The 16,907-nt window shown below is 39.6% G+C and overlaps 1 protein-coding gene across 5 annotated transcripts in view; it reads left to right on the top strand.

The window, feature by feature from the left end:
* kiaa0319l (KIAA0319-like ortholog) overlaps window positions 1-15,960 on the top strand; it is a 37,128-nt gene extending 21,168 nt beyond the window's left edge. For all 5 annotated transcript variants that reach the window (XM_086279069.1, XM_086279071.1, XM_086279070.1 and 2 more), the window contains 15 exons: window positions 1,483-1,575; window positions 1,658-1,790; window positions 2,968-3,073; window positions 3,193-3,315; window positions 3,412-3,535; window positions 5,619-5,751; window positions 5,975-6,123; window positions 7,867-8,018; window positions 8,147-8,285; window positions 9,668-9,827; window positions 9,961-10,103; window positions 11,485-11,607; window positions 11,859-11,949; window positions 12,057-12,148; window positions 12,880-15,960. In XM_086279069.1, the coding sequence (XP_086135195.1) occupies window positions 1,483-1,575; window positions 1,658-1,790; window positions 2,968-3,073; window positions 3,193-3,315; window positions 3,412-3,535; window positions 5,619-5,751; window positions 5,975-6,123; window positions 7,867-8,018; window positions 8,147-8,285; window positions 9,668-9,827; window positions 9,961-10,103; window positions 11,485-11,607; window positions 11,859-11,949; window positions 12,057-12,148; window positions 12,880-13,076 (1,958 nt within the window). In that variant the 3' untranslated portion in view covers window positions 13,077-15,960. The remainder of the gene's footprint in view (window positions 1-1,482; window positions 1,576-1,657; window positions 1,791-2,967; window positions 3,074-3,192; window positions 3,316-3,411; window positions 3,536-5,618; window positions 5,752-5,974; window positions 6,124-7,866; window positions 8,019-8,146; window positions 8,286-9,667; window positions 9,828-9,960; window positions 10,104-11,484; window positions 11,608-11,858; window positions 11,950-12,056; window positions 12,149-12,879) is intronic.
* The last annotated feature ends 947 nt before the right edge of the window (window positions 15,961-16,907 follow it).

Below are 16,907 nucleotides of genomic sequence, written 5' to 3'. Positions count from 1 at the left end.
AGACACTGGAAGAACGTGGCACCGCCACGCCGGCTCATCACTGTGCAGCTGCTGTAAATCACAAATGAGAAACGGTGTCAAATAAAGCTACACAGGAGAGAGATGTTTTAATGCTGAAGCTTTTATATATTAGTTGCAAAATTATGTAGTACTGTTAAAGGGTGTGGAAAATTAACTCTCTTCTGTAGCACCAAAACATCTCAAAACAGCTCTAAGCAAGTGATAATTCACAGCAGGCGCGTTCTCACTCCTGTAAATTAATCCTTTGTGTGTGGTGCTGCGTAGCTGCAGAGCAGTCAGTGTGGGGTTTGGGTGGGCGAGTGTGACTACACCAATCAGGACAATTCACTTTTACCTGTGCTACCCCCACACATCATCAGCAGGTTAATGTTACTGTTAATGTAATTGTTTATTGTGTCAGACGCATGCTCACGGGCACCTCCATGTGGTGACGTGTAGAAAGTTCGTGGTGTGAAACCCATAGACCGTATACAAAGTTGAGCAGTTAGAAGCAGGAAAAAATGGAAAGCGTAATAATTTGAGAGAGTTTGACAAGGATCAGAGCATCTCCAAAATGGCAGCACTTCCTGGGTCTTCCCGGTCTGCAGTGGTCAATATCTATATGGTTCTGATAGAAAGGTGTCAGAAAAACCTGTGCAAAGCAGATTTATGGGCCTGCATAGCTTCAGACCAGTCAGGGTTCCTATGCAGACCCCTGTCAATCGCAGAAAGCCCAAAAAATATGAGACATTTGCGCATTAGAACTGGACTTTAAACAATGGAAGGAGGTGGTTTAGTCTGATGGACCATGTCTTGATGTGGATGGCCAGGGTGTGTGCACTGATTACTTGTGCCACAGCACATGTTTGGGTCTAGTGGGTCCAATGGAGCTTTTGCACATCTGCATTCGCTTAATTTTGCAAAAGTGGACATCAGGACTTGGTGGAAAAACACTGGCGTGAGAGATGTAAATGACTGTTCGTGTGTGTAGTAAGATTATAATGTTGATGCTGCTTTACATAGCCATATTTGATTTGCAAATTACATGTGCTTTTGAATTATGCCAGGACTATTTTAATGTAACCTGTTTAGTTTATTTTAATTCATATCCATAAATCTTCATTGTGTTTGTTTCTTTTATAAAGATTTGCAGTTGTAATGATCTGCATGTTGCATCTAATGAAGCTAAGCAGTCATGTAAGGTGGTTAATCTTCTGCAGTGTTTTGAATGTACTGGTCCCCCCCCCCCCCCCCCCCCCCCCCCCCCCTTGAATTAATACAATTGCCCGCTAAAAAGCACTCATTAACCACTTATAAGGAAAAAAAACCCTTATTGCTGGAAGACAGCCCGGCTTTTCTCCCACACATGGTTGTATTTCTGTATTTGCCAGGGTATCCTCTAACCTGTTCTTACTGCCTCAGTCACTAATGCCTAATGTGCAGCTCAGTAAGCGAGTTAATTCCTTATTTTCCACCTGACAGAGCCACGGGTAAACAAGCCTCCTGTTGCCGTAGTTTCCCCAAAGTTCCAGGAGATCTCCTTGCCAACCAGCTCTACGGTGATAGACGGCAGCCGTGAGTCTCCCACATGGTACACACACAGTCATTTAGCACCAGTTAAAGAAAGGAAAACCAAATCCTTGTCTTCCCTTTACAGAGAGCACTGATGATGACAAGGTGGTGGCGTGGCACTGGGAAGAGGTCAAAGGTCCTCTGAGGGAGGAGAAGGTCTCTGCTGACACCCCTGTACTCACCCTCACCAGCCTTGTGCCTGGGAACTACACATTTAGGTAAACAGAAATCACACTTATCTCAATGAGATTAGTTGTGAAGTCTGAAAACGCACACCTGTTTTGTTGAAGTGTTGGCCTGCAGACAAATGCAGCTGAGTAAAACTGACTTTACAGATGTTACAGAGGTGTTGGGAAGCTGGAGGAAGTAATTATGCACAACCCGTGTAAGTGAACAGGAAAATCCGTAGTTTGATGTGAAAACATTTGGATACTGTAGCACATCTCTAAATACACTGGGCAACTAAAGGAAATCCTTTTTGTGATGTTCTTTTATTTAGCATGGACATAAAAAAGAAAAAGAAAATTCTCTCCTTGTTAAATAAATAACAGAAAAAGCAGTCCCTTTTGAAAATATCTGATTGATTCTTTGGTACTCAGCTTAACAAGTGCATTTTAGTTTCTCTAATATGGCCTCATTATGTGGGCAAGTGCGTGTCTTCATGACCTACTCGTATTTTTGAAGTGCCTCCATCTGGATCATTTTCAGAGAGAGATTTATGATTTACTTGACAAAGTGTTCTTCTTTTGATATGCTGGCAGCAGCAAATAATAACAGTGAGCTTTCTTTAAAACAAATTAAGAAATATAGACCCGGAGCACAGCTTTTAAGTTATGGAAGTCCGCTAGAAACCTCTGTGTCTTCTAAATTTATACAGTGGGAAGGTTAAATGTGATGCGACCAGTAAGTATAACCTCAGAGATCAGTTTTGTTAAATTGCTATTTATTTGGGTTTATATTTGAGTAGCATATTACAAATTGTGATATTTTTTTAAAATATAGTTCAAAAAGCAAAGAATAAATACTAAATACTTGTTGTGTAATTGACCTAAAAGCTAAAACAAAAAAAACAACAACCCCAAAATAGTGATGCGCTGGTTCTGAGTTAATGTCCATCATTTCACTGCTTGGCTTATCTGGGTTGACATCATAAATTTGTAGGTTTATATTTGTGCTATTTCAAATAAGGCTTGAATAAGGGCTGAAAGTCTTCAAACAACGTTGTTATTTATTTATGGTAAATAATGTTTTCCTGGCAGAAAAGTCGAGATGAATCAGAAAAGAAATGCAAAACTAAGCATCTTCTATGAAATTTTGGCAAAAAGATTTTAATTTCTGCAGCACACATGTCTATGGTTGTCCCATAACTGCATCTCCATCTTCCTTTTGTATCAGTTTGACAGTAACTGACTCGGACGGAGCTACAAACTCGACACAGGCCACTCTCTCCGTTAACAAAGCCAAGGACTATCGACCTGTGGCCAACGCCGGCCCAAACCAGGTTTGTCCTCTCTGTTGTATGATGCCCCAACCTGCAGGTGCTGCTATCACATGAAAATAAAGTAAGTTATTTACGCCAAACTGCGGCAATCCTAATAACTTTTCTCTTGCCTCTTCCAGGTCATCCAGTTACCACGCAACTCCATCACTCTGTATGGCAACCAAAGCACCGACGACCACGGTTCTCTGTCCTATGAGTGGTCCCTCAGCCCAGAGAGCAAAGACAAAGTGGTGGAGATGCAGGTACAATACTCCACACAGCTGAATTCACGTGTTTTGGGTTATTTTTCTGTGGATAAGATCATCGTAGCTAACAGTGGCGTATACTGTGCTTTTCAGGGTGTACGGACTCCCATCCTACAGTTGTCAGCAATGCAAGAGGGAGACTACACCTTCCAGCTGACTGTGACGGACTCAGCTGGACAGCAGGACACTTCTCAGGTCACCGTCATCGTGCAGCCAGGTAAACAGCTGGAGAGTTCATGCCACCTCAGCAGATATCACTTCCCAGCCATCACAGATGTCACACATTAGCTCAGGATTTTTCAGTGTTTGTTCAACTCTGAGCTATTGTTCACCATATGGAGCGAATAAATCTCTTTAACTTGACATTTAAGAGATGCCGTATCTGAACACAGTGTACCCTGTGTGGCTTCTTGCTCGCCCCTTGTCTCTTCCAAATTTACACATCAAAGAGCAAATTGAGCCAGTGTGTAAGTCGCCATTAATTTGTGACCTTTCATGACGTGTGAGGAGAATGTCGGCACTTAAACTGCTCCTGTTTAGCAAACAGTGACGGGTAATCATATGAGGGAGCAGAGTGCACTCAAGGTGATAAGCACTTTGTAGACTGGAAATGTACTGTTTTATGTTGGACCTCGAATGCGAACACACAACAAGGTCAAGGTCTGCTAGGTTTAAACCGAGGCTATCTTGTGAGTCATCGCACCTGAAAGATATGACGATGTTATTAGTCAGAATCTAATTCCAGGTACTTCAGAACATAACTGCTGTGCTTTAGTTACTGTCAGAAAGACACTGGTCCTTTATATCATAGAAGGGTTTTCATTACAGTGATGTTATTAGCTGTGTTATACAAATATTGGGTTTTCTTTCGTCTCAAGCTAGCTCGGCTTGAAATACTGGTCAGTCTCTCCAAATCACTGAATATTTTAATATTGACCCCCCTGAACGCCCAGAGCTTCCTAGTTTGAGGAGGCCTGCTCCCCAATCCAGGTTTTTCGGACAGTAATTGTAGCTCTGTGCTTTAGTAGTTTTCTCATAGTCTCATTATATACAACTGGACTTCTTTTTGTAACCAATGGAACCGGACTCTTCTGGTCATTAGAGAGATTGCAGATACAAAGCACTTTGTAATGCCTTCAGTTTTCTGATTTGGATTTCCATCTTCTACAACCTCAATTCGGAAAGAGTCGGAAGTCTGTGCAAAATGTAAATAAAAACAGAATTGAATCATTTGCAAATCTCATAAAACCAGACTGTTGTCACAATAGAACATAGAAAACACATAAAATGTTTTAACTGAGAAAATGAAATTTGATTTAGGTAAAACATCTAAAAACGAAATTGTGTCTTTGTTTAAATGTATTGCCTCTCTTCTATTAAGAGTCGGTGAACATTTGGGGACTTTCAGCATATCTTGATGGTGCCTTCCCAGATGTGCAAGCTACCAATTCGATTGGTACCGATACACCTCCGTACCACCAGACTTTTGAAAAGAGGGTTGATAATTTTCCTCTTTCGTCCAGAGGATGCAGTGTTTGTGTTTCCCAAAAAGAATTTCAAATTTGGATTTATCTGACCACAGAATAGTTTTCCACTTTGCCTCAGTCCATTTTAAATGAGCTTTGGTCTAGAGATGACAGCAGCATTTCTGGCTCATGCTCACACGTGGCATTACAGACCTTTAATCTGCAACCTTTGACCTGGCACACGATGATTTCTCCAAGTCTTCCTAAGTCCATGCAGTGATTTCATGACATAATCATGTCTGTTTTTGATGCAGCACTGAAGGCTCAAAGATCACAGAATTATAGATATATAGATAGAGCCTACACTTTTGATCATATTTTGTAATACATTAGATATTTTGCAGTCTTTGCAAATTTATGTTGAGAAAGATTATTGAAGTTTCACAGTTTGTAGATGTACCTTTTTGCCAGTTAACCTAATGAGCTGCAAAATGTTCCCCCAACTCTTACTTTTCAAATTCAAAACAAACTAAAAATTTTCATATAACACTACTGGTTTAAATAAATTCGCTTTGGGGATCTGCTGATACCAAGAGCAGATCCAATGTTAAGTCAACAAACTAAACAATTCACACATTTGCAAAATAACCAAAGCACTGCTACAGATGCATTGTAAACGTGGAACAACATAGATTTAAATAGAATGGTTTGACCCGTTGAGGCCTTGCCCAGTCAAGCTGATCCAAACACTAATATTGAATCTGTCCTTCTATACTGTAATTTAGTGTGGTCCAAATAATGGAGTTGTGTGTGTCATTTTCACATTTCATTCAGAAAATAATAAACCACCAGTAGCAGATGCAGGACCTGAGAAAGAGCTGACGCTGCCCATGGATCACACCACACTGTATGGCAATAAGAGCCACGATGACCAGAAGATAGCCACCTATCAATGGACAAAGAACAGGTCAGATGAATATGGATTAATGCAGTTTGTATTTTTTGTTGTTAAAGTCTAGAATAATAGTTTACATGATACCTCAATCATAGTTACTGAGAGGTTTATAATATAAAACACTTGAATTCACAGGTTTCAGTCGCTGTCACTAACATTTCCACATCCTCTTTAATTCCCCTTGTCCCTCCCTTCATGTTTCGATCTTTTTTTGGTCCGTCTGTTCCTCTACCAGTGGTCCCGATGGTGTGAAGATTGAAAATGCAGACAGCGCCGTTGCCACGGTGACAGGTCTCAAGGTCGGCACATATGAGTTTACCCTGACAGTAACTGATGAGAGGAAGCTGGAGAGCAGCGACACTGTCACAGTCATCGTTAAGGAAGGTACGGAGTTGTGTGTTTGTGTGGGTGTGGAATAAGACTTTCCCTTTAAGCAAAATAGCTGCTTTATGTCAAAGTCAGACAGCTGAGTATTACGGATGTTTTGAAATTTACATGTTAATTACAGAAGCAAGAGCTCAGTTATTATCTGGAATAACATAAACACACTTGGATATGTAGACAAACGTATGGTTTAATGCATGCACATACACACAGAGATCGATATAAATATAAACTAATTCACTCTAGTGCGGTATTTAAAGTATTTGTGCTAATACATGCCTTATTGCATCAAATGCCTTAGCTTTATCATTATATTGAATTTTAAATTTTAAGCACTTGGTAACAGCAGAAAGGAAGAACTCCCTTTTAACAGGAAGAGACCTTCTGTAGGGCCAATCGGTTACCCAATATGGGATAAATATGATCTCTCTCTTTCTAGTCCCTATCCAGCTCTCAGTGTAGCCTTTTGGATCTGCTGAAGGCTTTCTGTTTAGAACAGCCTGATTAAAATGGAATTACAAGAATGATTGTCCAATATTACTAAAATTAGGAGCAATCTGTTTATAAGCATTATCTTAGAATGCTTATTGGTCCTTCAAACGTAGGAGTGTTGTCCAACTATTACCTTAGGTGCCATTCAGAGGCCTGTTCTCTGTACATTTTTTTAAAAATAATCCCAGTAATCTGGATTTTGTTCAGATCTTTGAACCCATAAGAGAATTTGATTAGGAAAGCTGGAGATTATTGTGCACTCCCATTATCGGTGACCAGAGTATAAATATCAGTACTGGAAACCATAATCGGGTGGAGTAATGAGTGGAGGAAGCAACAAAGAGGGGGGAGTATATTCAGATGAAAGGTTAAAAGCAGCACAAATGTGACACACTCATTCATTCATTGCTTGGAGAACAATAGTAGGAAACTAAATGATGAGTTACTTTTGTCAGTTACTCCCTCTTGACTTATGCGCTAACTCTAATAATGACTCACAATATTCAGCAGTTTTTCCTGTCACCTGTGCACAAAATGGAACTGGTCCCCACCCTTCCTCCAACCTTGGTTGCGCAATATTTGCACAACCAAGGTTGGGCTGATTTCCGTTAAACAATTCTGGTAATTCTTGATCTTGTTTACAATGAACAGACCTGAGACAAGCAGGTTTGACCTCATGGATGTGTTGCAGTAAAATCCAATCCTATAGCTGAAGAACTGAAATATTCCACATCAAACCAAATCATCAGCAGTTTAAACCAAATAATGTGCCGATCTATGCGCTAGAACAATGAGAACAAGCCCTCTGTGAGCTCATCCTGTTATATTGTATAAACAAAAGACTGTGCTATTAATGGGAAACAGTCCAGAGGGAGTGACAGCTGCACAACAATCATAAACATGTGAAAATGGTCTGGCTGGAAACGTGCAGTGAAGTGGTGTAGTTGCATATAAGCTTTTGATTCTCTGAGTATTTAGAGGGAGAAGATATAAGGTCTCCTGTAGATCTGAGTGATCTGAATGTGCCTCAGTTTGAATGAGAAAAAGCATGATTGTGTTACTGAGATGCTGTTTTTGTTTGTGTGGTGCTTTCAGACAAACTGTAGGGGTTACAAAAAAGATGTATCCTGTGTCTTTGAAAGTGTGGGATTCTCTCTAAAATACTGTAGCACATGTACCAGTGACCAGCAGGGGGCTCTAACAGAGACACATTGTAAAGAAGTTTATGAAATTTTAATGTTTTTTCTCCAGAAAAGGACCAACCGCCAGTAGCTCGTGTTGTGTCGAGTCCACCCATCTCTTTGCCTGTCAGGACCGCCACTTTGGATGGATCTCAGTCCACTGATGACAAAGGTGGACTCAGCTACCTGTGGACCAGAGAAGACACCAGTCCTGCTGCTGGGGTGAGACGGACCTTTATAATCAGGCCTTTAACTGATGTTAGTTCTGGTTTAGTTTATTGCAGGGACCATGAGATTTATAAATAAATAAAAATGTATTGTTTTTTGTTTTGTTTTGTTCTGTTTAATAGGATGTGCTGAACAGCTCCGACCACCAGGCAGTGCTGTTTCTTGGAAACCTGGTGGAGGGCAAATACAGCTTCATCCTGACTGTAACTGACAGCAAAGGACAAAGCAGCAAGGGGAGGGGCACAGTGGAGGTCAAACCAGGTAAGCAGACCTACAAAAACATGCATATGAACACATCCCCAAGATATACTCATTATTTTTAACAATACGTTTCTTTATTTCATATAAAAATTACTCCTTATGTTCAACTAAAGAGAACACACATTCTCAAAAACAGTTCAGAAAACACATCGACATTCAAAAACGTCTCAAAATGGGCTCAGGTGTGACTACATGTCATTGGTCCACATATAGTTGAGTCAAGAAGCCTGTGCTAACTGAATAAACAGAAGGCTGCTGGATAGATGGACGGGCAGTCAGTCCATTTTAGACTTTAATAAGTTAAACAGCCAACTGTTAAAATATTCACACAGTGATGGTGATTTTTTTTCCCTATGATGAAAGGAAAAAATTATATCAAAATTGATATGAAAATGGATTCATATCAACCAAAAACACCACTTCTTTCTTATCCAGTCTGTATCATTTGGTTTACTTTTTTTTTATCCAAAAACAATCCTATAAGCTACTTGTGTAGAAAAAAAAAAAAGAAAAAAAAAAAAAAAAGAGGTTCATCAGTGTTTTATCACAACTTTGACCTTCCGGATCCAAACCAAGTAGAAAATGCTTTGAATGAAGTGAAATTTCTTTTGAAATAATCTTCTTATATGCCATTCTGACCCCTTCCTAAAACGTTTTAATCTTTTTCCACTAACTAAGCAACCTATGCATTTGTCTCTCGACATACAATTTGTCTGGTTTATTTCATACTGATTTAACTGTTTTACCAGGAGTGGATATCTAGGTATTAACCATTTATAGTGTTAGAGTGAAGGATGTTGAAGTGTAAAAGCTTAAACATTTAAAATATTTTAAAACTTCCCGGTTTGGGGAAAAACTATATATTTATTTGTATAGTGTAGCAACGTAACTTGATACTGATGCACTTAAAACCTAATAAAACTGCTGATTATTTTCCAGTGATCAGTTTTTTTGTGGTGCAGTGTCCCAATAAAAGACCTGTGGTTTCTATTCAGGCTTTTATTTTGTAGCCAGATAAAGATTCAAACGAGGGGAAAATAAATTCTTGTGATCGTTAAAAGACATTGTAGAAAAATATACTGAAACACAACTGCTGCATGGTTTATTTTTTCTTCAAACGACTCTGTGCATGCAAATGCTTTCCACACAGCAGGAGCCTCAACAACCAGCAGCAGAAGGTTGAGCAGGTCAGCACAGCATACGGTGCACAGACACACACTCGGCCAGAAACTAATCCGTCACTTGGCGCTCTGGACTCTCTCCCAGATTTCAGGGAGTCAGATGGATCCTGCAATCTGCCCGTTTTCCTCATGTCACTTTTTCCGTCTCACTGTCACCTCATGTGTCTTCCCTCTTCCCTATTTTTCCCATCTATCCATCAGACGTGCGGGAGCGGGACCTGGTGGAACTGGTGTTAGAGGTCTCCGTATCGCAGGTGTCCCAACGTCAGCGCGACATGCTGCTGCGACAGGTTGGGGTTTTACTGGGTGTGCTCGACAGCGACATCATTGTGCGAGAGATCAGTGCGTTTAATGAGCACAGGTGACTTTGTCTCCAGATTTTAGACAAGTGTGCAAACCTGATGATGAAAGTCATGAAACCAACTGTGAACAGAGCTGGAATTATCCTTTGACAGTTTGTTTGTTTGTTTTCCACCCTCTTCCTCCATTCTCAGTACTCGTTTGGTCTTCCTGGTGTCCGGAGGCCCAGGGCGCCCTCCGCTGTCGGGCCGTAACGTTGCACTCGGCCTGCGCAACAAACTGCGTAAACAGAAGAATGACTTCCTCATCTTCAAGGCCCGACGAGTGGATACAGTCAGTGAGTACCACATAAACGTTACGAAATGGAACAAGGAAAGGGGGAAAAGAGGTTTGATGCTTCTGTGTTACAGCAGACTCTAAAAGCCTTGGTTTTTGGACATTCAAGGTCACAGTTGCATTGATTAATTTCTGATAAGCTCTTGAAATCATCAAGACAGTGTCTCCCAGTTTTGTTTTGTTTTTGCAAAAATGTAAAAATTTGTCCTATTATTAGATTCCTCCTAAAAATTCCTGGATCCATATTTTGATCTGCATTGACTCCTAAAATGAATCACTGCTAAGATGGGCCAGACCTCACTTCGGCTAAAAACTCCTCCTATGCCTGAATAGCTCTACAGCTTTGTCGCCAAATTGTAGCTGTGGGGAGGTTTCTCTCTTTAAGTTGATGAATTTTCTTTCATTAGCTGTCAACTGACTAAACCAATCAGTCGTTGCATGCTGTTTTTATGATGTAGATAAAGCATAGGTTTAATGCAGAAGAATAAATCTCACCGGATTCATCTTTGAAGACTAGATGTAACCCTGACCCATAATCTTATGTTTTGGGGGGTCGTTATTAGAAAAAGTATTTTGATGGGAGTCAGTTACAATGTCTATTCTTAAAATATCTATTCTTGTCTTTGATTTCCAATCTTTTGTCTTTTTTTTCAAAAGCCTAAAATCACAAATTTTGTCAGCAAAAGGTTAAAATAAGGCTTCATATCAGATCAATTTGATTTATCTCAAAAGTATGGAAATTACTTTTACAGCAGCTAAAATAATAAACACAGTCTGTAAAAAAACTAATGTAGCTCAATAAAACAGAATATAACAAAAAAGCTCAGTTTGATCAAACGGAAAGATTAAAGAGCTCCATTAAACAGAATTGAAACCAAAAATTCAAATAAGATTGATCAAAAAGTAAATAATTGAATACAAAATAACAAAATGGCTCTATAAGGTAAAACAAATGCACTAACACAAATAAAATAAAATAAATTAGAATGAAAATAAACTTACTAAATGTAGCAAAAATAACAACAGTAAAAATTTTCCTTGACATTAAAGTGTACACAGAGTGTAAAACATGGTGTATTGATCACAGAAAATGACTCAGTCCTCACAGGGTTATGTTTTTGAGTAATCCCACCTACAGACAAACTGAACTTATCACAGACACACTGTTTAATGCATAAACCATAAAAATCAGACTGCTATTATTCAGTCATGCTCGTGCAGTCTGCAGTCTTTGGCTCGGTTAATGATGCAAGGTCAAAGTTTTAGATTTCTTAGCTATTTCTAAGTCATATAAGTATTTCTTTAGCACTTTAAATCTGCTGTTTACCAAGTTTTAAAGCTCTGACGGTTTATTGAACATTGCTGTCGCTCTCCCTCCTCAGTCTGCCAGCTCAACTGCTCCGGCCACGGCGAGTGCGACTCATTCACGCGGCGCTGCGTCTGTCACCCTTTCTGGATGGAGAATTTTATCAGAGCTCAGTTCGGAGACGCAGAGAGCAACTGCGGTAAGAAGGGAGGCATTACAGTAAAATATAGAGTCGATAAACAAAAGTCAATAAATAATCAATTTTATTGTTGTGAAAATCTGACCCAGCAGATTATTATTTTAATTCTGTTTATAAGAATCAGAATAATCTCTGTCGCTGTATTCAGGGACGCACGGCGAGTCTTTTGTGAATTTGTTGTCGAAGCTGCATTACTTTAGAGCTGTTTTAATATTACACACTTTTTACCACATCATTTTTTCTGTTTTCAGAGTGGAGCGTGCTCTATGTGACGATAGCATCCTTTATGATTGTGGTTGCTGCGGCAACATTTGTATGGGGGATAGTTTGTTGCTGCAACAGGTGAGTTTTTTACCTAAATTCTTTTTTAATATTCTGTCAGGGTTATTGTTAAATAACTTTATGGGGGTAATGGTCATTGATTCCCTGTGTGTTTATTTTCCTGTAAGGCGTAAGAGCAAAGTGCGCAGGAGTAAAAGTCGATACAAAATGCTAGAAGCTGACGATCAGGACTGTTTGGAGCTGCAACTGCCAAGAGCTGGTAAGATGGACGAGTTCACGTAAACTCGCACCACCGCCTGCATTTAGCCTGTTAACACTCACAGAAACAGGCAGACAGTAAATTCTGCTGCGTCTGTATTTTGACTGGAACTTGAACATCTTGAATCAAATTTTATAGAGATAACAACGATACCAGTACTTCCTTACTTTGTAATATGATTGCATGCACAGCTACGGTTTTTCTTTTGTGTATTTTTCTAAGATTATTTGTTTGGGACATTTTTTTTTTCCTTTATTAGATTAGATTAGGAAAGTATATAGACATGAAAGCGAGGGAATATGCAGAGCAAAGGCCTGCAAGTTGACCCGAGTCGATGCTTTTGGCCTTTGTGGCACATTGCAGCATGAGCTAAACACCGTTTTCCAACTTTAGCAAAACTTTTTTTTTTTTTTTTGTAAATGATGAGTGTGAATGTTGTTAGGTTAGTCATATTTACAGTTAATTTACCCAATGCCATTCAAAAATAACTGCCCAAATAAACACTGAAGGTGTTAACAAATGGTAAGACTCGACTTTTTTCTTGTGAAGATTTCTTTTGATAATTAACACTGATGTAAATGTTTAGCCAATGTTTCTATTTTAGCCACAATACAAAAAACTTGATGTTTCAAAGACGTTTCAAAGATGTTTTAAATTTTCTGCCTAGTCGATGTTTAGGACAGCTCCATCACACTGTTTCTTTCGCTTCTGTTCTCCTCTTTCTCGTTCAGCACGCCTGAAGCCTGTTCCTGCTCCCACTTCCTCTGCCCTCATGCACTCGGACTCTGACCTGGACAGTGACGAAGGGCAGGGCGGGATCCCGTGGACGGATCAGGAGCGCGGGCAGCTCCTGAGGCCTCAGAATGGCTCCCTGAGGAATGGCCAGGGGCCGGTGAGGGCCAAGAAGCAGAGAGAAGAGCAGCTATAGCAAGAGAGGAGGGGGGAGCTCACAGCTGCCCTCACACAGCTCTTCCCCTTCACGCCTCCTCTTTCCCCTTCGTTGGTCTTCAACACAAAAACCTCACACTTCTCCTCTGTGAAGACAGACTGGGAGATACCTGAGTTAGGAAGAGGGAGAGAGAAGGAGATGTTGGGACCGTGTTGTCCCACTGTCACAGAAAAAACACCACGATACTGAAGCTTCCCTGCACCCACACTGAGCCAGAACGACGTGAAAAAGAAACTGCCATTACACTGAGAACCAGGGGTGAGCACTGTGTTTTGAATGATATAAAATATTAATTAGACCCCTATTATTTAACACAGAGACATAAAGAATGTAGTGCTGCCCCTCTCCTGCTGCTGGCTTACAAAGGTTGGGAGACTGTGTGAGAGGAAGTAGCTCGAGTGACTTTTTAAGATGAGGAAAAACAAAACTGCTTCAATGACACGAAAACCAGCCACCTGGCACGCTAACACCTTGCCTCTTGTAGACACGCATGTACAAACACGTTGTATTCACGCCGTTTCAGGTCGACCTGATGCTACCAAACACTGCCATTTTTAAATTAATGGTTAACTTTGCTCTGATTGTTTCTGTTCATCTGAAGCATGACGGAGAGGAAAAGAAAAAAAAAGACAACCAACCAACAACCAAAACTGATCTGAGCTGCCAACGGCTCGGAGAAACCACCTCAGAAAATATTTTAAATAATTTATGTGCATGAAGAGCGACAGATTGCAGCTCTGGTACAACCTGATACGATCGGCTGCATGTTTGTATGTCAGCTGTATGTGTGGATTTCTGTGGCTGCTGTGCCAAAAGATGTTTCCTCAGAGCAGTTTGTATGCTTCTTTTTTGTTTTTTGCTTTTTTTTATGTTTTTATGAACCCACAGAAGAGTCACAGTGTTGTAAGGTTTTATTCTCAAGGCTTCTCTGTGGATTAAATAACTGGAGTACACAACTGTAACAAAAGTGGTCTCAGTGAGGAAGGCAGTTGGGAGAAAGATGAAGAACAGGAGATTGAAGGACAGACCGCTGCTTCCTCATCACCTTTGGTAATGTGATGACTGCTTCAACCTTGAAGACCACAGAGTTTTTGTTACTGTTTTTACAAACAACCTTTTGGCTGTGATTAGACGTGGATGCACTTTGATTTTAATGTCTGCTGTCTCACTTTGTCTCTTGTTGGTTTAAAAAAAGGGAGAGGTTCGTATGTGACGGTTGGAAGTTGGGAGGTTCAGCCATAAACGCAGGACTTTGCGGTACTGAATATGTAGGAAGAATGTCCATCAGTAATGTAATTCTCATGCTTTACACTCATCTCCATGATGCAAGCAGCTCTAAATTTTGCAGACTCGCAGCACACTTGGACAAGCATGCTCATTTTTTAACAAACTGAATGTTTAAATCCATCAAAAAGCCAAGTCACAATATCATTTTTCTGGATTTAATGGTATTCATCCTCTTCAGTCTGACCATTAAAAGATCTTCTTTTAAAGTGATTTTGATGTTATGGAGTTGGAGTAAAAATCCACAGGCCCTGTGCTGTGCAAAAACATAGAAACACAGTGGGGTTTTTTTTTAGCAAGGTTAAAACAGTTAAATCAGTTTATTTCTTCCAGAGTTTTAATTTTTTAATTATAGTCAACTCTGTGTTTTTTGAACAGTGTCATTATTAGGTATACAGAAACATTAAGAGTTTGTACTCTAATGGTTGTAAAATTAAGATATCTTAAAGTTGATGGAGTGTTAAAGTTGGCCGGGAGATGCAGATTTCAAGCTGGCTCGGATGTGAGGAAAATCTTTGAAAAGGTAAAATATGTTTTCTATTTTCTAATGCAAACTTACTTTAAGTATACGAGTGAGCTGCGCATCCGATCGGAGATAAAACTGTACTAAATCCCGAAAACAAATTATTTCTTCCCACGGACAGGACATAAGCAGGAGGTTAATCTGAAGGATGTTTGCGTACGCTTTGAGCAGATTACCAGAAATAAACCACGAACGGGGCCCAGCAGGAAGGCTTTGTTTGTTCATCAGCAGTAATCTGAGGTGTTTCTTGGCTGGACCGTACCGACAGACAAACTTTAGCAGAACGACTCTCCCCGACGTATCATCTCACAGTGTGATTGCTTTGCATGCAGAATGTGAAACAGACACATGTAAGTCCTCATCTGGAGGCACACTTTTCTATGTTCGTTGTTGAATGTTAAAAGGGTACATCATTGATTCAGTTCAGCTTGTACTCTGTGCGAAATAAGCTGGGGTTTGTTTTTGGGTTGTTTTTTTTCTCAAATTACTGCAAAAAGTCATCTCATGCCGATGTTGGATCTGCTGCACTAAATGTGTTTTATTCGCACCTGCTGAATTTATCGGGCCATCTTTTTTTGACCTCCTGTGGGAGGCAAATTAAAATCAAGCACACCCAGGTGCCAGCAACGTCAAACCACTGAAAAAAATCTGTTGTCTTGTCTTGTTTTGGTTTTCGTTTTTTGGGGGTTTTTTTTTTTTTGGAATAACAGCCAAATTGTTCTGATGGACTCATCTTTTTTTTTTTTTTTTTTTTTTTTTTGTCTCCAAAGCTCCTTTTACAGTTAAAAGGAGGACACAAAAATGTTGCGTTGTCTGCTGTTACGTTTGGGATTTGTTTAGATGCAAGTGAACTGACCTTGAGTCCACTGTGAAGGCAGAGATAAATGAGGAGAAACTGTTAAATGAAAGGGGTGTAATTGTTTTTGTTTTTAATATTTTATTATTAATAAAGTTTTAGTGAAGGATGACCCCTTCTTTTGTTCTGTGATCCTGCTGATGCAACTGGATAATGTGTAAATTAAAGTTAAAAAACAAAAAAACAGTGTTGGCTTGTTCTTGCTTTGTGTAATCTGAACAAAATTACCTCTGATTAAGGTAAAAAAAAAAACAACTTTTATTCTTTTTTTTTTTCTCTGTGCTTTCTCTGTGTCTTTGTATTAGTTGTTTTTCTCCACAGCCTGCACAATTCAAAGGAAACTCCTTTGTGTGATCTGAGAAAACTTTGTGGGAAAAAGTTTTGCCTGGATAAAACTTTTGAGGAGTTTGTTTTACTCTGAAATGGAGATGAGTCATTTTTTTATATTACACAAAAATTCTGCTTCATCACCTGGTTGGGAAAAAAAATCTAATTTCTTTGTTGCGCGTTCATTACATATTATAGGGTTGGTATAACATTTACTTTTCTGATTACAGGGGATCCAAACACCCGTGTATCGGACTGATCCTCTGGTTGGTCTTTTCATTTACTTTTATAAGCCTGCTGCCCTCGATGGTTTGTCCTTTGCACATTTTGGGAGATAATGGAGTCCTTAAAAGATTATAATCGAGATCTCCCTTCTCTGTCCTGTTATTCCTCCTCACTGTGGATCGATGCCTGTTTATAACACTTCCTATCACTGGATGGATATTTATTTTTAAGACTAGACAAGTGACATGTAAGATAAATACAAATGTGCTTTTAGGTGATCTCTGTGAAAATGGGACTTCTTTTTTGAAATCTTTATTTCGGCCAAAAAAAATAAGGTAAATAAGAAGACAGGATAAATATTTGCATGTTTTCAACGTCTCTGCAGTCAAAGTTTTGCTTCTTTTCTCAACTATTCGCAAATACAGTGTCTTAAACATGAAATGGGACAAATCATGAATGTGCAGCTGACAAATCTGTGTGATGCTATCATGTCGATATGGACCAAGATCTCTCAGGAATGTTTCCAGCACCTCCAATTTCACATGAATACAGTGTCTTAAACATGGGACTATAGAGAATTTATATTTATGTTATC

This window comes from Aulonocara sp. 'chitande type north' Nkhata Bay, linkage group LG22 (genome assembly GCF_057382095.1).
Source record: "Aulonocara sp. 'chitande type north' Nkhata Bay isolate Kocher_YH1m ecotype deep benthic linkage group LG22, A_spYH_male_GT1.1, whole genome shotgun sequence".
Classification (NCBI taxonomy): Eukaryota; Metazoa; Chordata; class Actinopteri; order Cichliformes; family Cichlidae; genus Aulonocara; species Aulonocara sp. 'chitande type north' Nkhata Bay.
This window is presented reverse-complemented; position numbering and strand designations above follow the sequence as displayed.